The 24,501-nt window shown below is 38.5% G+C and overlaps 1 protein-coding gene across 1 annotated transcript; it reads left to right on the forward strand.

Annotated features, from left to right (window-relative positions):
• Nucleotides 1–23,270: 23,270 nt before the first annotated feature.
• Nucleotides 23,271–23,969, forward strand: LOC102670228 (uncharacterized). Its single transcript, XM_006596648.1, has 2 exons — nucleotides 23,271–23,568; nucleotides 23,662–23,969. The coding sequence occupies exons 1-2, from the start codon at nucleotides 23,271–23,273 to the stop codon at nucleotides 23,967–23,969; spliced, it is 606 nt and encodes a 201-aa protein (XP_006596711.1).
• Nucleotides 23,970–24,501: the final 532 nt, after the last annotated feature.

Below are 24,501 nucleotides of genomic sequence, written 5' to 3' on the forward strand. Positions count from 1 at the left end.
GAGGTTCTATTATTACTATTAAATTCTGCTCAGTTTTTCCTCTTCACCAATTACTCTGTATTTGTTGCTATCAATTCATGCATGTAGAAGTAAAGCTTCATGATGAATCAAGAGTGATTCAAAGATGTTTTGATGATAACAAAGATGATAACAAAAGATGATGACAAAGGTGATGACAAAAAGCTCAAAGGTCAATCAAAGAATGAGTTCAAGATAGAATCAAGAACACTTCAAGATTCAAGAGGAAAGTTGATTTCAAGAATCAAGATTCAAGACTCAAGATTCAAGAATCAAGAGAAGGCTTAATCAAGATAAGTATGAAAAGGTTTTCTCAAAAATTGAGTAGCACATGGATTTTTCTCAAAACATGTTTACCAAAGAGTTTTTACTCTCTGGTAATCGATTACCAGTAGCAAAATGGATTTGAAAAAGTTTTCAAATGAATTTACAACGTTCCAATTGATTTCAAGAATCTGTAATCGATTACAATGTTTTGGTAATCGATTACCAGTGCTTTTGAACGTTGAAATTCAAATTCAAATGTGAAGAGTCACATCCTTTCACATAAAAGCTTTGTGTAATCGATTACACTGATTTGGTAATCGATTACCAGTGATTGTTTCTGAATAAAATCAAAAGATGCAACTCTTCAAATAGTTTTTGACTTTTTCAAATTGGTTTTTAAGTTTTTCTAAAAGTCATAACTCTTCTAATGGTTGTCTTGACCAGACATGAAGAGTCTATTAAAGCAAAGCTTTGTTTTGCATTTCAATGATCTTGAACACTTATTCATACAATCCTTTACAAGCCTTGAATCTCTTTAAACTTCTTCTTCTTCTTTGTACCAAAAGCTTTCTAAAGTTTCCTGGTTTTCTAAACCTTGAAAACTTATGTTATTCATCTTTTCATTCTCTTCTCCCTCCGCCAAAAAGAATTCGCCAAGGACTAACCGCCTGAATTCTTTTTGTGTCTCTCTTCTCCCTTTTCCAAAAGAACAAAGGACTAACCGCCTGAATTCTTTTGTGTCTCCCTTCTCCCTTGTCAAAGAATTCAAAATGACACAGTCTGAGAATTCTTTTGATTCTTCCCTTTCCCTTATACAAAAGTTTTCAAAGGACTAACCGCCTGAGAATTCTTTTGTATCCCCATTCACAAAGTATCAAAGGTTTAACTGCCTGAGATCTTTGTCTTAACACATTGGAGGGCACATCCTTTATGGTACAAATAGAGGGTACATCTACTTGGGTTTGACTGAGAACAAGAAAGGGTACATCTCTTGTGGATCAGTTCTAGTGGAAGGTACATCCACTAGGTTCAAAGAGAACAAGGGAGGGTACATCCCTTGTGGATTTTTGCTTGTAAAAGGATTTTTACAAGGTTGAAAGAAATCTCAAGGACCGCAGGTCGCTTGGGGACTGGATGTAGGCACGGGTTGTTGCCGAACCAGTATAAAAACTCTTGTGTGTTTGTCTCCTTCTTCCCTACTCTTTTACTTTCCGCTGTGCATTTTAATTTCCGCTTTTACTTTTGGTTAAGTTTCTCTTATACTCCTTATTCTCTTAACAACATAGTAAAAGCCTTAGAAGAGTAATTTTTTAATTAGTAAAGGTTTAGGAATAATTAATTCAACCCCCCCTTCTTAATTATTCTAAGGCCACTCAATCCAACAATGCATGCTTAGTGCTTGATTAATTGTCTCTGCGCTTAATTTACGTTCATGCTTAATGATCGTTCATGATTAATTGGTGTATTTGTTGCTTAATCACATAATGAATGCCTTATGTTAAATTTCGCTTAGTAATTTAATTTAGGGATGGATTAAGTGGTTGAACTGATAAAGGATAAACTCTCGTAACCTAGGATAAGAGACTTGCTTGTGAATCAAGGGGAGGCAACGTGTTTTAATTCAGATATTTTTGAATTCACATCTATTCGCTGTTTAATTTACAAAAGCAAACAACCCCCCCCCCCCAATTCGTTACTATTTTCCTACTATCTGTTATGAGCATTTGATTTATCATTGCTTGTTGGGAAACGACCTAGGATCACTTCCTGGTTACTACATTTTAATGTTTATTTGATTTGGGTATAACCTCAATCAAATTTGGCGCCGTTGCCGGGGAACAATGTCCAAAGGTTCATAATAGCTAGTGATTCATGTTTTATGTTTAGTTGTTTTAAGTTTTCGTGTTGTGTTAGTGTTGTTTAGTGTCGTTTAGTGTCTTATTATTTTGTTTAGTGTGGTGTTTTGTTTTAGTTTTTCTGTTCAGCGCTTTCCCTACTTTAGTTTTTGTGTTTTGCTGTGAATAGTGCTTTGCGATGGATTTAGCGACCACTTTTGCTGATCTGGAAAACAGAGTAGTCTGCAAATCCCTTAGCGACTGAATTAGTGACTACTGTTGACAATTTAATTGGTGATTTTTGTTTTGATAGTTAGGGTTTGTCATTTTTGGCTGAATTTTGGTGTGGTAGGTTCTTTTGACTCATATTTTGTGTGAAAAATACTAGGAACACTTGTTGTGGCCAGATTTGAGAGATTCAAAAAAATTTGAGAACTTGTGTTTATCAAAACTTCAAACGGCCATAACTTTTGCTCCGGGTATCTGAATGACTATTATTATATATGTATTTGGGGTAGAAAAAAATTTATCATATCGTGGCAGCCTGCCAAAGGCTTACTGAGGTCTCTAGCTAGCCAAATTCACCTTTTTACTAGTTTTTTTTTATTTTTTATTTTTCAAGTTTTATTGTTTTATTTTTCTAAACTTTCCTTAGGTAGTTTACATAGTTATACTTTGAATTTTTGCCTGAAAATTTTTGTGCCATCTTTTCATGATTTTAGGGTGTTGCTCACAAAATTTCAAGTCATTTGGATATCATTTGATGGTAGCTGTAGTTCAAACCTACACTATTACTTGTATAAGAAGGCAACTAGTTGTGCATGCTGAATGTAGTATATGACTAGAGGCAATCCATCTGACTTACAACCCTTTAATCCTGAGATAGATAGGACATTTCATAGATTAGTTAGGCATCATTTTGTACCTTTTGAGCATCCTGAGCATTCTGAGCATTTTGTGGTTGGTAATTTTGAACATCCTAATTTAGAGCATTACAGTTTTGAACTTTCTGATTTTGAACATTCTGAGAACATGGCACAACCTCCACCTTGTGAGAGGACTCTAAGGGAAATGGCTGCACCTGATTTCACCTACGAAAGCTTGTGCATCCAATACCCTGATGAGGATGTCCCATATGTTCTTAAAATTGGATTGATCCATTAGCTTCCAAAGTTTCATGGCCTTTCAGGTGAAGACCCGCACAAACATCTGAAAGAATTCCATATTGTCTGCTCCACCATGAAACCCCCAGATGTCCAGGAGGATCACATATTTCTGAAGGCTTTTCCTCATTCTTTAGAGGGAGTGGCAAAGGACTGGCTATATTACCTTGCTCCAAGGTCCATCACGAGCTGGGATGACCTCAAGAGAGTATTCTCAGAAAAAAAATTTCCCTGCTTCTAGGACCACGACCATCAGAAAGGATATTTTAGGCATTGGGCAACTCAGTGGAGAAAGCCTATATGAATACTGGGAGAGATTTAAAAAACTATGTGCTAGTTGCCCTCACCACCAGATTTCTGAGCAGCTTCTCCTCCAATATTTTTATGAAGGACCCAACAATTTAGTGCCAGAAGTGATGCTATTGTCATTAGAGGAGTGCATGAAGTAGCCACGAATTCATTGTCATCAGCTGAGACTAAGAAGCTTGAAGGTAAACTAGATGCCTTGGTTAACCTAGTAACCCAATTGGCCTTGAATAAAAAATCTGCACTTGTCGCCAGACTCTGTGGTTTATGCTCCTCTTCCGACCACCACACAGACCTTTGCCCTTCTGTGCAACAATCTGAAGCAATTGAACAGCCTGAAGCTTATGCTACAAACATCTACAATAGACCTCCTCAACCTCAGCGGCAAAATAAGCCACAACAGAACAATTATGACCTCTCCAGCAACAGGTACAATCCCGGGTGGAGGAATCATCCCAACCTTAGATGGTCGAATCCTTCACAACAGTAGCAACAACAATAACAGGCTTATTTTTAGAATGTTGCTGGCCCAAGCAGACCATACGTTCCTCCACCAATCCAGCAGCAACAACAGCAACAGCCCCAGAAACAACAAATAGTTAAGGCTCCTCCGCAACCTTCCCTTGAAGAACTTGGGAGGCAAATGACTATGCAAAACATGTAGTTTCAACAAGAGACCAGAGCCTCCATTCAGAGCTTAACTAATCAGATGGAACAATTGGCCACACAGTTAAATCAACAACAGTCCCAGAATTCTGACAGATTACCTTCTCAATCTGTCCAGAATCCCAAAAATGTGAGTGTCATTACATTAAGGTTGGGAAAGCAGTGTCAAGGACCTCAACCAGCAACATCCTCCTCATCCGTAAATGAACCTGCCCAACTTCACTCTACTCCAGAAAAAGATGATGACAAAAATTTATAGAGTAAGTTACCTAACAATTTCTATGCAAGTGAATCTTCCACTGGTAATACTGATTTACAGAAGCAACATATCCCTCTTCCATTCCCTCCAAGAGCAATTTCCAAAAAAAAATGGAAAAGGCAGAGAAGGAGATATTGGAAACATTTAGAAAAGTAGAGGTAAACATACCTCTGCTGGATGCAATAAAGCAAATTCCAAGATATGCTAAATTCTTGAAGGAGTTGTGCACTAATAAGCGGAAGCTTAAAGGACGTGAAAGAATTAGCATGGGCAGAAATGTCTCCGCATTGATTGGTAAATCTGTTCCCCAAATCCCTGAAAAATGTAAAGATCCAGGTACATTCAGCATACCTTGTATTATAGGGAACAGTAAGTTTGACAATGCCATGCTAGATTTAGGAGCTTCTGTTAGTGTTATGCCTCTGTCTATTTTTAATTCTCTATCTCTTGGTCCTTTGCAGTCAACTGATGTGGTAATTCATTTAGCTAATAGAAGTGTTGCCTATCCTGCTGATTTCATAGAGGATGTCTTAGTTAGAGTTGGTGAACTGATTTTCCCTGTTGATTTTTATATTTTGAATATGGAGGAGGGATTTTCTAAAGGATCAGTTCCCATCATTCTAGGCAGACCTTTTATGAAAACTGCTAGAACTAAGATAGATGTATATGCAGGCACACTATCTATGGCGTTTGGTGATATAACTGTTCATTTTAATATTCTTGATGCTATGAAACACCCATTTAAAGATCTTTCTGTATTTCGTGTTGAAATAATTGACCATATTGTTGATGAATACATGACTGATCTTCATTCTAATCTGCATTCCTGTCACTCTTCATGCATTGAATCTGAATTTGTACTTGATCATATGTCTGAATTTGATGCTGAGAGTGAATCTGAATTTGATATTGATTACATGTTTGGTGATGTTTTACCTCTTGAGATTGATTTTATAGAGTCAGATAGAACTAACCATGTTTCAGGAAGTACACATACCTCTGACTTTCTTTATGAGGTACAGGCTGAGAAACCATCTCTTTCGACCACTATCCAGCCACCCACACCAGAATTGAAGCCCCTGCCATCAAATTTAGAATATGCTTACTTGGATGATAGCAAAAGTTTTCCAGTAATTATATTTGCCTCCCTTGTTGATGAGCAAGAGGAGAAGCTGTTATCAGTTCTCAAGAAGCATAAGAAGGCTATAGGCTGGACCATCACGGCCATTCTTGGTATTAGCCCATCCACATGTATGCATCGAATAAATTTAGAGGATGGGGCTAAACCAGTAAGACAGCCATAGAGAAGACTCAACCCCGTAATTCTTGATGTAGTGAAGAAGGAGATAACCAAGCTTTTGCAAGCTGGAATCATTTATCCTATCTCCGACAGCCAATGGGTGAGCCCCGTCCAGGTAGTCCCGAAGAAAACTGGCCTCACTGTGATCAAAAATGAGAAAGAGGAGCTGATTCCTACTCGGGTGCAGAACAATTGGAGAGTCTGCATCGACTATAGGAGGCTGAACCAGGTTAGCAAAAAGGACCATTTTCCCCTGCCATTCATTAACCAAATGCTTGAACGCCTGGCAGGTAAATCTCACTACTGTTTCCTTGATGGTTTTTCTGGTTATATGCAAATCACTATTGCTCTTGAGGATCGGGAAAAGACCACATTCACCTGCCCCTTCGGCACCTTTGCCTATAGGAGGATGCCTTTCGGCCTGTGCAATGCCCCTAGTACCTTCCAGCGGTGCATGATCAGTATTTTTAGTGATTTTTTAGAAAATTGCATAGAGGTGTTTATGGATGATTTCACAGTATGTGGATCCTCTTTTGATATTTGTTTGGATAGTCCGGAAAAGGTTTTGAATAGATGCACTGAAACTAACCTTGTTCTAAATTTTGAAAAATGTCATTTTATGGTTGAGCAAGGTATAGTTTTAGGCCACATGATTTCCAATAAGGGCATTGAAGTAGATCCTACCAAAATTTCTGTTATTTCACAATTGCCTTACCCCTCTTGCGTGCGAGAGGTGCGATCTTTTCTTGGTCATGCAGGATTCTACAGGCGCTTTATAAGAGATTTTAGCAAAGTGGCCCTTCCACTATCTAACTTGTTGCAAAAGGAGGTGGAGTTTGACTTTAATGATAAATGCAAAGAGGCTTTTGATTGCCTCAAAAGAGCATTGACTACCACCCCCATCATCCAGGCACCCGACTAGACAACCCCTTTTGAGCTTATGTGTGATGCATCAAATTATGCATTGGGGGCTGTCCTTGCTCAGAAAATTGATAAATTGCCTAGAGTGATATATTATGCTTCTAGGACTTTAGATGCTGCCCAAGCGAATTATACTACTACTGAGAAATAGCTACTAGCCATAGTTTTTGCTCTTGAAAAATTTCATTCTTATTTGCTTGGTACTCGCATTATTGTTTATACTGACCATGCAGGTTTAAAGTACTTGTTGAAGAAGGCTGATTCAAAGCCTAGGTTGATCCGATGGATTCTCTGGCTCCAAGAGTTTGACTTGGAGATCCATGATATGAGCGGAGCACAAAATTTAGTTGTTGATCATTTAAGTCAGATCGAACAGGTGTCTAATGAGGACTCACCCATTCGGGATGATTTCCCGGATGATCATTTATATATATTGTATAGTATTTCTGATTCTTTTTCTACTCCCTGGTTTGCTAACATTGCCAATTATTTAGTTACTTCTGTTTTTCCTCCCTTAGCATCTAAGGCTCAAAAAGATAAAATTAAAAGTGATGCTAAGCATTTTATTTGGGATAACTCCTACTTGTGGAAATTGTGCAGTGATCAGGTCATTAGACGATGCAATCCAGATCATGAGACTGACTCAGTCCTGCAATTTTGTCATTCTTCCACACCGGGAGGTCATCTGGGTGTTCAAAGGACAGCTCGCAAAGTGCTTGACTGTAGCTTTTATTGGCCCACCATCTTTAAAGATGCCTAGAAGATTTGTAGCACTTGTGAGTAGTGTCAGAGAGCAGGAAGTGCACTTACATGGCGACAACAAATGCCTTAGCAACCTATGCTATTCTATGAGGTGTTTGATGTCTGAGGCATAGATTTCATGGGCCCTTTTCCTGTCTCTTTTGGTTATGTTTACATTCTCCTTGTAGTTGATTATGTTTCAAAATGGGTGGAAGCCAAGCCCACTAGAACTAATGATGCTAAGGTTGTTGCAGATTTTGTTAGATCTAATCTGTTTTGCAGGTTTGGAGTACCTAAAGCAATCGTTAGTGATCAAGGAACCCATTTTTGCAACAAATCAGTGCATGCCATGCTTAAAAAGTATGGGGCTATACACAGGGTATCCACACCATACCACCCCCAAACCAATGGACAGGCACAAATTTCTATTTGGAAAGGCATGTCATCTTCCAGTGGAGATTGAGCACAAAGCATACTGGGCAGTGAAGACCTGCAACTTCTCTATGGATCAAGCTGGTGAGGAAAGAAAGTTGCAACTGAGTGAGTTAGATGAGATCCGCCTAGAAGCCTACGAGAATGCCAAGTTCTACAAAGAAAAGACCAAGAAGTTCCATGATAGCATGATAAATAAGAAGGACTTCATGGTTAGATAAAAAGTGTTATTGTATAATTCTAAGCTTGGACTCATGAGTGGTAAGTTGAGGTCTAAGTGGATTGGTCCTTTTGTTGTTACTAATGTTTTTCCTTATGGTACAGTTGAGATCAAAAGCGACTCCACAAACAAGAGCTTCAAGGCAAATGGACACCGACTTAAGCCATTTCTCACAAACCCTTCTTTAGTGGACGTAGTGGTGGAAGAGACTTCTTTACTCACCCTACTCTTCCTCCACCATGACTTAGGGAGTTTTTCTTCTCCTATCTCCTTCTTTACTTTTATTACATTTTTCCGATTCTATTTGATGGTTTAATTGCTTCCAATCTTTTACTTGTGCTACATTGAGGGCAATGTGTTGTTTAAGTATGGGGGGAGTGTTCTTTGATTTTGCTAGTTTTGTTAGTTTTGTTAATTTTGTTAATTGTGTTAAATTTGTTAATTTTGTTAGTTTTGTTGGGTTTCTAGTTTAATATTTTAGGTTAATTTTGTTTGCATGTACAACTTTTCATATTTTTCTTTGAATTATAGGATATGTTCAAGAAATGGGTAATTGTTTTGAAAATAAAAGTCGCTTGACATTTTGTGATTTGATGTCCTTGTTTTTCCTCTATATGTCATGATAGTTTTGAAAGCTCAATTTGAAAGTGATAAGTTTACCTTTGTGAGAATTTGAGCCATCCATCATCATAATCATTTGGTGTGTTTTGCCCCATTGATTGCTTGCACAATAGCCTTGGCTTGATTCTTGTTTATGCTTCCTAATTCACATGCATATTTGGAAATGATTTAGGCAATTTTGTTCTTATAAGCCTCTAGCCAAATGGACTTACCTTGAATTAATTCCTTTGATAGCCCTTTTGAGCTTTGTTTCCCTTTCCTTGTTTTGAAGCTCATTACAAGCCTTAAGTGAAAAACCATTATCTCACCTTAACCTTAAGGAATTTTGGAGCTTTGGAATTGTTTTGGGAATAAGTGTGGGGGGGTTTTGTTGGATAACATGTTTTTTTGGCTATGCTTCATGATGTATTTTTGGGCCATACTGATGTACATTATATATGGGTTAAATGTTGGACATGCTGCCGAATGATATGCAAGTTCTCAAATGCTACCGTTCTTAAAAAAAAAATTCAAGTTGAATCAATTCAAAAAAAAAGAAGAAAAATAAAAGCAATAAAGTTGAGTGAATAAGATCTTAAATGGAAAAAGAATGACGAGACTATTGGCTCTACTCTTTGCGTTTAAAATTTTATCTTTAGGTTTTCTTATTTTTTCTTAATATGCACTTATTCCCCATTGCTCCTCTATTTGTTTGGGATTTAGCTACTTATTCCATATTTCTCCATACCTTGTCCTTGGCCCCATTACAACCTTAAAAGACCTTTTGATCCTCATGTGCTTGTGTTTATGGGTTGATTGTCAATTTTAGAATCTTGCCAAGTTTATGTGGTGTTGGTTTTCATGGGTGCTTTGAGGGTAAATAGTAGCCTAGACACTTGAGAGATAGAGTGTATATCTTGTGAGGCTTTATCACTTTTCATTCTTGAGCTGATTAACTATTTTGCCATGATTGAGTTACTTGGATGATTTTCACGAATGTCTTGATTCTTAGGATCTCTTCATGTTAGATGTTACTCATTCCTTTTCATTCCTTGATGTTCATTGAGAAATATGTAAATGTTTTTGTTTGTCTCTCTTTGATACCCTTGGATTTTGTTCTTTGTTTCATTTCGCTAACTATTGTAACTTCTAATTTGAATTCAAAATTCAAACTCCTTGTCTGAGCACTATTGATGTGCCATTATTTTCTCCTATTTCTTAACCCTTTTCGCACCATTTTAATTACTGATTAGTGTTAATTGTCAAATTAATTATGCAGTTTTATCATTTAGGCCTATTGGACTAATTTTGTGTTATTAATTTAATTTTAGGAGAATTATAAGCAATTGGGATTGAATCCAGAATTGGGCTTGGACTTGAAGAGAGCAGACAATTTTATCAAATCTTATCTTATCTAGATCAAATCTTATCTTATCTAGATTTTATCTAATCTAGACATTATTTCATCTAGATTTTATTTTATCAAATCTTATCTTATCTTGTCTAGATTTTATTTTATTTATGGGTTTGGACTTAAAACAGATTTCTAAGCTTTTGAGCTGAAAATATATAACAGCACCAAGGTTTTAGTTTAGGCTCTTCTCTCTCTCCTCTCCTCTCTCTGCTATTTCGTTTTTAGTTTTAGGCTTCTCTTCTTCTTTTAGAAACTTTTTCGTTTTGCAATTCCAGTTGTTACTTTTCGTGTTAGCAATAACATTTTGTTCTCTATTGATTAATGGAAGGCTAAGTCTCCAGTGTTGTTTTCTCTTGAGGATCAAGCACAACTCTCTTTGAGGTTCTATTATTACTATTAAATTCTGATAAGTTTTTCCTCTTCACCAATTACTCTGTATTTTTTGCTATTAATTCATGCATGTTTAGTGCTTGGTTAATTGTCTCTGCGCTTAATTTAAGTTCATGCTTAATGATCGTTCATGATTAATTGGTGTATGTGTTGCTTAATCACATAATGAATGCCTTGTGTTAAATTTCGCTTAGTAATTTAATTTAGGATTGGATTAAGTGGTTGAACTGATAAAGGATAAACTTTCGTAACCTAGGATAAGAAACTTGCTTGTGAATCAATGGGAAGCAACGTGTTTTAATTATGATATTTTCAAATTCACATCTATTCGCGGTTTAATTTACAAAAGCAAACAACCCCCCCCCCCCCCAATTCGTTACTATTTTCCTACTATCTGTTATGAACATTTGGTTTATCATTGCTCGTTGGGAAACGACCTAGGATCACTTTCTAGTTACTGCATTTTAATGTTTATTTGATTCGGGTACAGCCTCGATCAACTATATTCTTCCATGTGTGTAATAATTTTGTCAAGAAATCAACTTTTATTGGAAGACAATATTTCGATAGAAATGTCACTTTAATCTTGTCGAAATCTTAGTCATCAAAAATTTAAATAACTTGTAACTTATAAATTTTCTCAAACAAAGATAACAACTATACATAAGAATACATAGCAATAAAGAAAAAGGAAAAATCACATATTCACATCTTTGCATGTCCATCTATGACACTTTCAAAGAAAAAATTCACTTCCAAGTCAATTGCTCCCACGAACATGAAGTTTGAGATCATCACAATTACCATCATATGTGCATAACACAAGGGTATGCTCACCAAATACTATTTGTCGCAACCTACCTCATGTCGGGATAGTGAAGGAAAATAAATAACACAAAAGCACGTACGTCTCCTAGGGAGAAAACAAGTGGAGTCGCCACCAACGTTTATTCGGGGAAAACGTTAGAAAAACCAAAAAGAGGTCTGCAAATTTCGAAAATAAGGGTTCAGGAGTTGCTTTTGCTTGGGGAAGGTATTAGCACCCCCACGTGCCTGTCACAAGGGACGGCAGCCTTTAATCGAGTGTACACAACGTGACTTCAAAAATTATTTATTTTCCCAAGAGCGGTGAATTGCTTTTATTACATTATTTTTTTATTTTTTTATTTTTTCCGAGTCGACAAGGGTGTTTCCCTTGCTCCTACGTATCCCCAGGTGCCATTAGAAAATCAGATCTACGTAGTTCTTTAAGTCTGAATGTTTGTGTGTTAAATTGATTTTATGTTTTTGAAAGATTTATTTTAATTGTGAACAAAGAGTCGTTAAGGCGTTGGACCTTGAAACAACATTTTAAATTTTGAAAAACGGATGGAGTCATTAAGGCGTTGGACCTTGAAACGATCTCAAGTGATATTTGATAAAAAGAAGTTTTGTTGTGAATTGATTTCCTTTATTTGTTTTTTTTGTTTATTAGTCTTTAGTCTTACAAAAGAAAAGAAAACAATTTCACGATACTGGTGGTCGGCTAGAATTAAACCTTACAAATGAAATGAGATTACCAATGATAAAGGGGAGGAGATGAATACATACATAATATCAGAGAGGACCCATAAGGGTACGTGGATTACATTCAACTCTTAAGAAAAGAAAATAAAAGAAAAGGAAGAAGAACTAACCGGTTGTTGCACAGAGTACAAGGCTAGTAAGAGAAGCGATGTAGGGAATGATCCTTGGTTGTGATTAGGCAGCACCTCGGCTTTGCTTTTCTTCTTTTTCCTTCCTCTCCATTTTTCTTCCTCTCTAAACCTTTTGAACCCCCAAACCTTTCCCCTGCATGGCCATGTATAGAAAAAGCCATTTGGGGCAGGGGTAGCTGTTTCGTGGCAAAAACGTGTTTGTGAATAATGATCTACGAATGCTAATCAACAAGTGTATTTAGTCGAACAAGTAATATAAAACGGTAAGAATCGAGTATCGAATCATAGGGAACTTGTTTCATTCAGAAAATATGCGTTCAGATGAGCAAAAATTTGTTTAAAGCTACTAAATATTAAATGAGGTTTTTGTCTATAGTTCTAATTAACTACAAATTTAAAATGTCTAAAAGCGAGAGGTATAAATAGTCAAGTAAAAGTGTTGGGTCATTCTACTGAACCTACTTTGATGTTCCTAAGTATTTTTCTTTATTTAATGTTGTTTTAGTGTTGCATTAAGATTACAACACAATATAAACTAAATCACTACACTCCATCCCCAGACATACAGTTTTCTAGCCTGGTCTATCAAGTTCTAAGGTTTTAAAGCACTTCCCAGTACTAAAAATCCTAACTTTACATACAAATGGGTGATCAAGCCACAAGCATGCAAGAAATAAGTGCAAATAGAAGCAATGAACACATAAAAACAACTTTAAATAGATAGTGAGAGAATATTACATCAAATGTTCAGCACAAATCCACAACAAGAGGTTTAGCCTTCCATTGCAAGTTAGTAACTTTCAGCACAAAGGATAGATTTTTGAAGAAAAACTAAGGTTACAAATGGATGAGGATGTCTCCACCACCCCTAGAACCCTAAAATCACTCCTAAAACCTAAACTCTCTTGAAGGCTGGAGCTTTGCCCTGTTTTTTGTCTCTCTAGGTGTGTCTCATCGTTTCCTCCCTCTGTGTATCTGATGCCCCCTATTTTTACACCAACTTCAGTGTTTTAAAGGCTCCTTGACGTTTCAGATTCTGAAGGCTCGCTTAGCACCATTTTCTCGCTAAGCACGAGTTAGTGAATTTTTGCTTAGCGAATTGGGCGCACTGAAGGTGAGAAGGGACAAACGACTCGCTGGGCGAGCTTGCGGTGCGCTGGGCGCTGGCATCTATGATTGATCCTCTTCTAGGGTTTCCCCACGCGCTAAGCGGGCTGAGTGCCTCACTTAGCGGATGTCACTCGTTAAGCGCATATGCCTTGCTTAGAGAGACCAGCTGCTAGACCTTCTCTTCATTTGGCCTGAAACTGAAGTTGATTCACATTAATTCACAAAAATGGGAGTATCTGCTGAGCAAAATCAAACTAAACATGAAAATATGTACAAATCCTACCAAAAGAACCATAAATTAAGGGAAAGATGCTAATTTCATATAAATATTCAATACAAAAGTTAGTCGTAAATGACGACTAACAAACTCCCCCAAATTTACAGTTTTGCTTGTCCTCAAGCAAAGAGATAACAATTTACTTGTCCTCAAGTAACAGAATTCACAGTGGTTAATTAAAAGATGTGTTTGTTCCAAAGCATTCAATCACATGACATAAGTAGCAAGCAATGCTTCAACCAACAGCTCTTCACCAAGATATGCAGAATTTAAAAGATATGAACATGATTGTTAAGTAGCACAAGTGAAATAAGCTAGCAAGCAAGGCAGATATCAAGGAAGGTTCATCAATCCAATGCCTCACAGTCACTGTTTCTCTCAAGCACAAGTGTTTAAAGCAATTTTCCAATTCAACAACCAACACAAGTCTCAACTTTTGAATTTCATCTCATGACATACAATCATTGTTGGATCAAGTGGCAACAGAATAATTAAGAAATGGGGGGTTGAATTAATTATTCCTAAACCTTTACTAATTAAAAATTTACTCTTCTAAGGCTTTTACTATGTTGTTAAGTAAATGTAGAAAAGAAACTTAACCAAAAGTAAAAGCGGGAATTAAAGTGCATAGTGGAAATTAAAAGAGTAGGGAAGAAGGAGACAAACACATAAGAGTTTTTATACTGGTTCGGCAACAACCCGTGCCTACATCCAGTCCCCAAGCGACCTGCGGTCCTTGAGATTTCTTTTCAACCTTGTAAAAATACTTTTACAAGCAAATATCCACAAGGGATGTACCCTCCCTTGTTCTCTTTGAACAACCTAGTGGATGTACCCTCCACTAGAACTGATCCACAAGAGATGCACCCTCTCTTGTTCTCAGTCAACAACCCAAGTAGATGTACCCTCTACTTGTACCGCAAAGGATGTACCCTCCAATGTGTTAAGACAAAGTTCTCAGGCGGTTAGTCCTTCGAAACTTTGTGAAGGGGGAAACAAAAGAATTCTCAGGCGGTTACTCCTTTGAAAACTTTTGTTTATGGGAAAGGGAAGAATCAAAAGAATTCTCAGACTGTGTCATTTTGAATTCTTTGACAAGGGAGAAAGGAGACACAAAAGAATTCAGGCGGTTAGTCCTTCGTTCTTTTGGAAAAGGGAGAAGAGAGACACAAAAAGAATTCAGGCGGTTAGTCCTTGGCGAATTCTTTTTGGCAAAGGGAGAAGGGAATGAAAAAGATGAATAACACAAGTTTTGTTTACAAGGTTTGGAAAACCAGAAAACTTTAGAAAGCTTTTGGCAAAGGAAGAAGAAGAAGGAGTTGAAAGAGATTCAGAAATCAATTGGCAAAAGTTTGTTGTCTAAAGAATGAATGTCTAAAATGCAAATCAAAGCCTTGCTTTTATAGACTCTTCAAGTCTAGTCAAGAGACCATTAGAAGAGTTATAACCTTTATAAAAACTTAAAAACCATTTGGAAAAGTTATAACTTTTAGAAAAACTTGAAAACTATTGGAAGATTACATCTTTTGATTTTGTTCATAAACTATCACTGGTAATCGATTACCAAATCAGTGTAATTAATAACACAAAGCTTTTTTAAGCTTTTATTGACTTAGATAAACTCTTTTCCTTTTTATGCCAGCTTCTATTGACTTGCCAATCAACATTCAAGGCACTTAGCTTAAGTAATAGCACACACAAATTTTTAGTCTTGAAATTTATCTTCTTTTTTTTAGTAGCTTTTACTTACTGATTCTTATTTATTTGTGGTTGTTACTTGCCTTACCACAATTATCATCACCCAACAACCTCCCCCAAATTTGGGACAAATTTGCTTTGAACCATGATGCTCTCCTACAACCTAAGGAAAGGTAGATGGAGATTATAATTCAACAGGCTCAGGGTTCAATTTAATCAATCATATTCAAGCTCAAAATGGGTGCAAGGGATTCATCATTCATGAACAAGGTAAGCTATTTGGCTAAGTGGCTAATTCAATCAATCACAACCTTCACCATTTCCAAATTCATGTATTCATTTAGTATTCCGAGATTCATGCAAAAATCGGTACTCAATGTTAGTCGTTCTCTCGCAATTAAGGTTCACACAACTCACCGGGTTATGGCTAATGATTACCTTCACAATTTATCTGTCAAACAAACTAACAATTTCACTCACGTGTCCTTAATTCATGTTCTTTCTCTTATAATTACCGTATACTTGTTTAAAGCATATGATCTAATATTGCAATTCACTCAATTCATGCAATTGATCAAACCAAAATCATTCTCAAACACAAAAATTTCCAACCAAAACAAACCACTGCATATATAAGTGTAAACTGTTCAAAAAGCTGTAAAATTTGCTGATAAAGTAAATAACTAAATTAAAACTGAAATGTAAAAACTGTATCTAAAAAGCAGAAATATAAAATAAATTCTTGTCATCAATCCTGTGCCAGTGTAGGCTCATCACAAGGTGAGGAAGGAGCATCCTGGGCTGGCTGAGGTTTCTCTTGTGCTGTAGTGGGCTAGGGATCCCAAGTGCTCTGTGCCGCTACCATATCAGCTGCATAATCTATATCCTCAACGCCACCCTCATCCTCTACGATCTCCATAAGTGGTGTGGCAGTAGGTGTGACCTCTGGAGTGGCCTCAGGTGTGTCCTCCGGCTTAGGCTGCGGCTCCTGGGCTTTAGGAGCCTTACCTCCCCCCAAAGGAGAAGGCTGAACTCCTGGCCAGGCCACCTGGGCCATAAATGCCTCCATGCTCATGATGGGCCGATGCTGAGCCAAGTCGTGGATACTCTACATCACCAGGCATAAGCCATGGTGTAGGCTCTACAGCATCGGCACTAAGAACTTTGCACTCTAAGCGGAGGTGCCGGAAGGTACTAAGACTGATGCTGGTGAAGCTGGAGCAGAAGGAGTTGGAGCTGAGGAGGAAGAAGCAGAAGTGTTTGATGGTCCCCGAGCCCTAGCTTTGCGGGTCCCCGGAAAGGTGATCATGGGATCATCTAGGTTCCAGCAGTTCTTCCTGATGTATGCCAAATTAATGGTAGGGCTCAGGGACTCGAAGGTGAGAGAATCAGATATGACTCTTTTGGCTACACACTGGGCTATGATGAGTGTAGGAAAGCCAAACCGAGAGGAGTTGCACTGGGCCATCTGTGAGATCTGGCTGGAAATGAGCGAGCCCAAGTCCATATCCATCTTTATCTCAAGCCCCTAGACTGACCTCGCCCTGTCCATGTTAAGATCATATGTATGAGAGGTAGGGGCGAGGTTGGAGTATGAGAGCACTCTCCAAGTCAGTGCTAGAGTGGTGAGGTCCTTCCTCAGGAGCTTCTAGGGCACCCCTTCTACATTAAGAACAAAATTGCGCCTTGGAATACAGAGTCTGGCGGCAAACTCCTGAGGGTCTGGGTGCGAATGACAGAATCTAAAGTATATGGTGTAGTGCTCCCCAGGCTCTAAGATCACTGGGGTCTCCAAAAATGAGTTCAGGGACTCAACATCAAACTTTATCAACTTCCCCCGCACTCGAACCTGCCTGGGGTATTTATCTTTAGGGTAATAAAGATTGGCATAAAACTCCTTGACCAGGGTCACATCAATGTGACCGTCGAGCTACCTGGTCAAGGCTTTATGCCAGCTCTTCCTCTCGAGCTCCTGATGGAACTTGTCGTACTCTGTGACGTATAAAATGACATTCCTCTCTGGAAGGATGTTCTGAGAGTGAACGTTTTGTGCATATCTCTCCCAGGTGCCCTCAGATATGAATCTAGTGGTGTCATAGGCCTCCCTGGGTCTGGAGACGGTATCTTTTCTCTTTCTAGAGGTCATCTGCATAAAAAAAGAATCATAAGAATTGAATTAGACAGGTTTTATTTCAAACCAAAGATAGAAAAATAAAACAAGAAAACAGACTGGGTGCTTAGTGAGACTGACTCGCTTAGCGCGCCTTATGAAAATAACAGCACATGCTTAGCGGGCAGGGTACGCTTAGTGCGACAACATGAAAACAAAGACATTGTCTAAGCGAGACATAATTACTTAGCTAACACAACACAATGGCTAAGAGAGCATAGCTCGCTAACCCTTATTCTCTGACAGAGAGCTAATTGTGCTTAGCGAGATTGACTCGCTTAGCGCGACACACTACACAGGCTTAGCGCTAGTAGGTGCTTAGCCCAACTTGACCACTGAAATATAATTGGCTTAGTGAGAAAGCTCGCTAAGCCCAATTCCAAAATAGAGAAGAAATTGCGCTTAGCGAGACTGACTCGCTTAACGCATGAACAAAAATTCAGAAAACTAAATTGCCATAGGCTTAGCGAGACTGGCTCACTTAGCCCAGGTTTATTCAAGCTACAAAGGCATGGTGGCTTAGCAAGACTGACTTGCTTAGCCACCAACAGAAGACCAACAACCTCTTAGACTCTGACCCAAACAAACTAACTCGCTAAGCGTGGTATGTCGACTTAGCAGTTTCATATGAATTCAGAAATAAAAATTGGGAATTTAAACGCTCGCTAAGCCGAAGTGCAGTGGCTTAGCGAGTTCATATAGAAAAGCATAAATTTAAACAAAAACAATGAACACGCTTAACGAGATAGGGCTGGCTTAGCGAGTTCATCAGAAAACCCAAAAATTCATCACAAATTGATGAACTCGCTTAGCGAGCAGGCGTGCTTAGCGAGTACATCGAAAATTCCAAAAAAATTGGGGCTTTGTAGCACCCAACTACAGGCCCCTATTAGGCCTCAAAAACCTAAGCATATTACACCAAAACAACCTACATTGTATGCAAAATGAAAGCCCTAATAATATGCTATCTAATAGCTAACCAAACAATAGCAACATCAACACAAAATAAAAACTTTTAGATAAAAACAAATAGTCTTCTATCCTAAGGTTCAAACTGAAATTAAAAACTAAAGTAAGAGATACTTACTTGGATTGCTGAGAAGAATGAGTAGAGGTGAGGCAAACAAGCAGAGGTTGGCAAGAGAATGCAGTGCAGATGAATGAAGAAGTGCCAATGATGAAGGGTTATGAATTATGCACAAAAAGAAACTGCCTAAGGCAGTTAAGTCTTATTGTTGGCAGTTTCGACTGCCTCGTTTAGCGCGAGTGACTCGCTAAGCGAGCACTCAATGACGTTTGAATTTTCAAATTTTAAATTCACGCACTTAGCGGGACAGGCTCGCTCAGCCCAATTCAAAATTAGAAAACCCGAGAAGGATTTGGGCTTAGCAGGTATGACCCGCTGGGCCCAATTAACATGTAGGTCTAGGCAGAGAGGGAATTGTGCTTAGCGCATGGATGCGCTTAGCGAGACTATGTTGTGCGCTTAGCGAGATGACTCGCTTAGCCCAATTCCAATAAATGCAATTCCAGAGAGGTTTTTGGGCTTAACGCATAGGTCTCGCTTAGCGAGGCCCCTTCAGCCAATGGGTAAGGGTTGTTGCGCTTAGCGCGAGTGGTGGCTCACTCAGCGCATGCATGATGATTTACTTGGCGCACAAGGCGCACTGAGCAAGTGGATGACTGAAAAATTTTCTAAGTTCTTTTTCATCCACAACTTCAAAGAAGCTTTAACAACCCCATATTATCATACAAAACATGACGATGACTTACTGTAGCAATCACAAACAAGTTGAAACCTAGCTATATGCAATGATTAATGAAAATAAAGAAAAAGAACTGGGTTGCCTCCCAGGAAGCGCTTCTTTAACGTCACTAGCTTAATGTGTGTTCCTCATGGATCTAGAGCAAGCTTGGCTCTGGCCATCAGAACCATCTCATTCTTAATTTCCTCTATCTTAGAACAGATGTTATGGTCAAGTAAGTGTTTTTATGCGTCAAACCAATCGAATTTGATCTTCTAATCATCTATACACATTTCCATTTTACCTTTCCCCATATCCACCACACAATTGGCGGTTAACATGAAGGGATGACCCAAAATCAGAGGGATCACAACATCCTCTTCAATGTCCATGACAACAAAATCCGCAGGGAAGGTAAAGTGATGCACCTTGACCAAAACATCTTCAATCACGCCATAAGGCCTTGTGATAGAACGATCTGCCAGCTACAATGTCATTCTTGTTGGCATAATCTCCAACACTCTAATCCTCCTACACATGGAGAGAGGCATCAAATTTATGTTGGCCCCCAAGTCAATGAGGGCTTTTCCAATTGACACTGCACCAATAGAGCAAGGGATTGTGACACTCCCTGGATCCTTGTATTTAGGTGGAAGGATTCTTTGAATCATAGCACTGCAGTTTCCTTCCACCACAATATTATCAATATGGATATATTTTCTCTTCTTGGTTAGCATATTCTTCAGAAACTTTGAGTAGAGTGGCATCTGTTGCAAGGCTTCTCCAAAAGGGATAGTTATCTCCAATTTCTTAAAGATATCAAGAAAATGAGCAAAGTTTCATTCCTTGTTTTTCTTGGATGGTACCAAAGGATATGACACTTCCTTCCCTGAGCATGGAATAGCCTCTTTCTTTCTTTCTCTAGCTAGCTCACTCTTTGTCTTCTTTTCTTCCTCTTTTTCTTTCTTTTTTTTTTCATTTTTTCTTCTTTTTCTTTTTATTTTTCATCTTTCTCTTCTCTTATTTCTTTCTCACCATCATTTTTTTTCTCTCTCAATTGATATTATTTTTCCTCTTTTTCTTCTTCAGCTACTAGCTCTTGCTCATCAACATTCCTCCCTTCACCTTCAATCATGATTGCCTTCTTGCCTCTAGTCATGACAGCTTTGCATTCTTCCTTAGGATTCTTTTCAATATTAGCTCCGAAACTTCCAGAAGAATTCTCATCTATTTGCTTGGCTAGTTGTCCTACTTGAATCTCCAAGTTCTTTATGATAGACTTTGTGCTCTTGTGATTAGACATAGTACCCTGCATGAACTGAGCCAAAGTCTCTTCTAGCTTGGTTGTTCATTCATAAAGGCTAGGCCCTTGGTTTTGAGGCCTGTTGGATGATCCACCTTGGTCTTTATTGTACTGGTTTCCAGGTTGAGATCTCCACTACCCTTGATTCTGATTAAAATTGGAACCTTGATGAAAACCTGTGAATCCACATGCATTAAAACCTAGTCTATTTTGATTTCCCATGTAATTTCGTTCTTGTGCAGCCTCCTCAAGAGGTATACAACAACCAGAATCATGAGCTGCTCCACATATGCTATAACCTCCAAGCGGCAAAACAACTGAATGTGAAGGTTGAGTCACTTGTAATTGAGTTGGCAACTTATTAAATGTTTCTGTCAGTGTCTCAAGCTACTTAGCTAGCAACTTGTTCTGTGCCAACAATGCATCTTGTGAGGAAAGCTCTAGTATACTTCTCTTTGTAGGAATATGAGTCCGATCACACAAAATAGCATGATCACTTGCAACCATGTTCTCAATGAGCTCCATAGCTTCTTTAGGGGTCTTCAATTTGATTTTCCCTCCAGCAGAAGCATCCAATAACTACTTGGATTGTGGTCTCAAACCATCTATAAAGATATTTAGCTGAATTGGCTCAGAGAATCCATTAGTGGGTGTTTTCCACAGCAAGCTACAGAATCTTTCAAGTGCTTCACTCAAAGATTCATCAGGAAATTGATGGAATGAGGAGATGGATGCCTTGCCTTCATCTGTCTTAGACTCAGGAAAATATTTCTTCAAGAATTTCTCTACCACTTCATCCCAAGTCCTCAAACTATTTCCTTTAAATCAATACAACCACCTCTTAGCTTCTCCAGGCAAGGAGAATGAAAACAAACTCAGCCTTATTGCATCCTCAGGCACACTGGCAATTTTCACTGTGTTACATATCTCAATATATGTAGCCAAGTGTGCATAAGGGTCTTCATTAGGCAAACCATGAAACAAGTTTCCTTGAATCAGCTGTATCAAGGAATGAGGATATGTGATGTTATGGGCTTGAACTTTTGACCGCGCAATGCTTGTGAAGAATTTATTTTTCTCTTGGATTGGTTAACAACTGCTCTTGCTAGTGTTTTGTATGCAAGGTAAATCTTCTGCAGGTGATTTAGTTCCATTGGATTTGGAAATTGAAGCCACTTGTAGGAGGAACAACGCAGAGAGAAGAAGAAAAATACTGCAGGACAGGACAACACCACCAATTCTTAAGGAACCCCGATCATCTGAGTCGTCTTCTATCTTTCCAAAGACAAGGGAATCTGAAACAGGGGCACCTGAGGCTAACATAATGGCTGAAGATCAACCTAGGAGAGTTACCCTTGAAAACTACTTTGGTTCTACTGTGCCGCAATTCTTCACTAGTATAGCATGGCCAGAGGTTCAAGCACATAATATTACTTATCCTCATTCTTTAATATAGCTAATACAGGGAAATCTATTTCATGGCCTGTCGAATGAAGACCCGTATGCACACCTGACCATTTACATTGAAATTTGCAATACAGTCAAGATTGCAGGTGTGCCAGAGGATGTTGTGCGGCTGAGTTTGTTCTCATTCTCACTGTCTGGAGAAGTGAAAAGATGGCTACATTAATTTAAAGGTAACAGTCTTAAGACTTGGGATGAAGTGGTTGAAATTTTTTTGAAGAAATATTTCCCTGAGTCCAAGATAGCAGAAGGAAAGGCAACCATCTCTTCCTTCCACCAGTTTCTGGATGAGTCTTTAAGTGAAGCATTAGAAAGATTTCGAAGCTTGTTGCAGAAAACAATGACTCACGGATTTTCAGAACCAATCCAAGCAGTTGTTAGATGCTTCTGCTGGGGGCAAAATCAAATTGAAGACCCTGGAAGAGGCCATGGAAATAATTGAAAATATGGCTGCAAGTGATCATGCCATACTGCATGATCGAACTCACATTCCCACAAAACGAAGTCTACTGGAGCTTTCCTCTAAGGATGCACTTTTGGCACAAAACAAGTTGTTGCCCAAGCAGCTTGAAACATTAACATAAACATTGAGTAAGTTGCCTAATCAATTTTATGTTAATCAACCTTCACATTCAGTTGTTTTGCAAGTTGAAGGTTGCAGCATATGCAGAGGAGCTCACGAGTCTGGACGTTGTATTCCCTTAGATGACATAGCACAAGAGGTGAATTACATGGGGGGAACCAAAATAGGTCAGGATTCAATGCATGTGGATATTCATCTTTTCAACAAGGTTCAAATTATAACCAGCAACAAGGGCAGTGGAGGTCCCATCCGGGGAATCAATTCAACAAGGATCAGGGTGGACCATCTAATAGGCCTTAGCAATAAGGGCATAGCCTCTATGACAGAACAACTAAGCTGGAGGAGACACTGGCTCAATTTATGCAAGTCACAATGTCAAACCACAAGAGCACAGAGTCTGCCATCAAAAACCTTGAAATCCAAGTGGGACAGTTGGCAAAACAGTTAGCAGAAAATTCTTCTAGCACTTTTGGAGCAAACACTGAGAAGAATCCAAAAGAAGAATGCAAAGGCATTATGACCAGAGGTAGAAAGGCAACCATGATTAAGGATGAGGGAAGAAGATTGATGACTAAGAGCTAGTGATTGAAGAAGAAAAAAAAAGATGAAGAAGACTAGTTGAAGAAGAAATCAATAAATGAGAATGAGAAAGAAATAAATGGAGAAGGAAAAGAAAAAGAAAAAGAAAAAAATGACAAAAAAGAGTGAAAAAGAAGGAGTCAAGAAGACAAAGAGTGAGCTTGCACGTGAAAAAAAGGAGGTTATTCCATGTACAGGGAAAGAGGTGCCATATCCTTTGGTACCATCAAAGAAAGACAAGGAGCAACAATTAGCTCAGTTCCTTGACATCTTCAAGAAATTGGAGATAACAATTCCCTTCGGAGAAGCCTTGCAGCAGATGCCACTCTATTCAAAAATTTTGAAAGATCTATTAACCAAGAAGAGCAAGTACATTCACAGTGATAATATTGTTGTGGAGGGAAATTGCAGTGCAGTGATTTAAAGAATCCTTCCACCGAAGCACAAGGATCCTGGGAGTGTCACAATTCCCTGCTTTTTTGGTCCTGTGTCTGTTGGAAAAGCTCTCATTGATTTGGGGGCCAGTATAAACTTGACGCCACTCTCCATGTGCAAGAGACTTGGAGAGTTGGAGATTATGCCAACAAAGATGACACTACAACTAGCAGATCATTCTATTACCAAACCATATGGTGTAATTGAAGATGTTTTGGTTAGAGTGAAGCATTTTACTTTCCCCGTTGATTTTGTAGTGATGGATATTGAAGAGGACACTGAAGTCCCCTTGATCTTGGGACCTCCCTTCATGTTAACTGCCAGTTGCGTGGTGGATATGGGAAAGAAAAAGTTGGAAATGGGCATAGCTGATTAGAATATCAACTTTGATTTGTTTGATGAAGAAAAGCATTTGCTCGACCAGAATGTCTGTTCAAAGGTAGATGAAGGATGGAAGGAGATGGTTCTGAAGGTTGGAACCAAATTTGATCTAGACCCATGAAGTAAGATGCGTCAAGCTAATGATGTTAAACGAGCACTTACTGGGAGGCAACCTAGCCCTTTTTAATTTCATGTTCATTACATCTAGCTAGGATTAACTTATTTGTGATTGTATGAGTAAATGATCGGCATGTTTTGCATTTTGATATGGGGTTGAAGCTTTTCTAAAGCTGTGGATGGAAAAATAACTTAGAAAATTTTTCAGTCATCCACTCGCTCAACGCGCCCTATGCGCTAAGCAAATCATTATGCACGTGCTGAGCGAGTTGCTACTTGCGCTAAGCATATCAACCCCTACTCATTGGCTGAAAGGGCCTCACTAAGCGAGCCATATGCGCTAAGCCCAAAAACCTCTCTGGAATTTCATCTTTTGGAATTGGGCTAAGCGAGTCATCTCGCTAAGCGCA

This window comes from Glycine max, chromosome 14 (assembly GCF_000004515.6).
Source record: "Glycine max cultivar Williams 82 chromosome 14, Glycine_max_v4.0, whole genome shotgun sequence".
NCBI classification, from domain to species: Eukaryota; Viridiplantae; Streptophyta; class Magnoliopsida; order Fabales; family Fabaceae; genus Glycine; species Glycine max.

Bases quoted from the DNA above. Each gene is read 5' to 3' on its own strand.
- LOC102670228 (XM_006596648.1), top strand. From the start codon at position 23,271: ATGACAAAAAAGAGTGAAAAAGAAGGAGTCAAGAAGACAAAGAGTGAG. The intron at 23,569-23,661 runs GTGCAGTGATTT...CTGTTGGAAAAG, and splicing joins TGTTGTGGAGGGAAATTGCA to CTCTCATTGATTTGGGGGCC.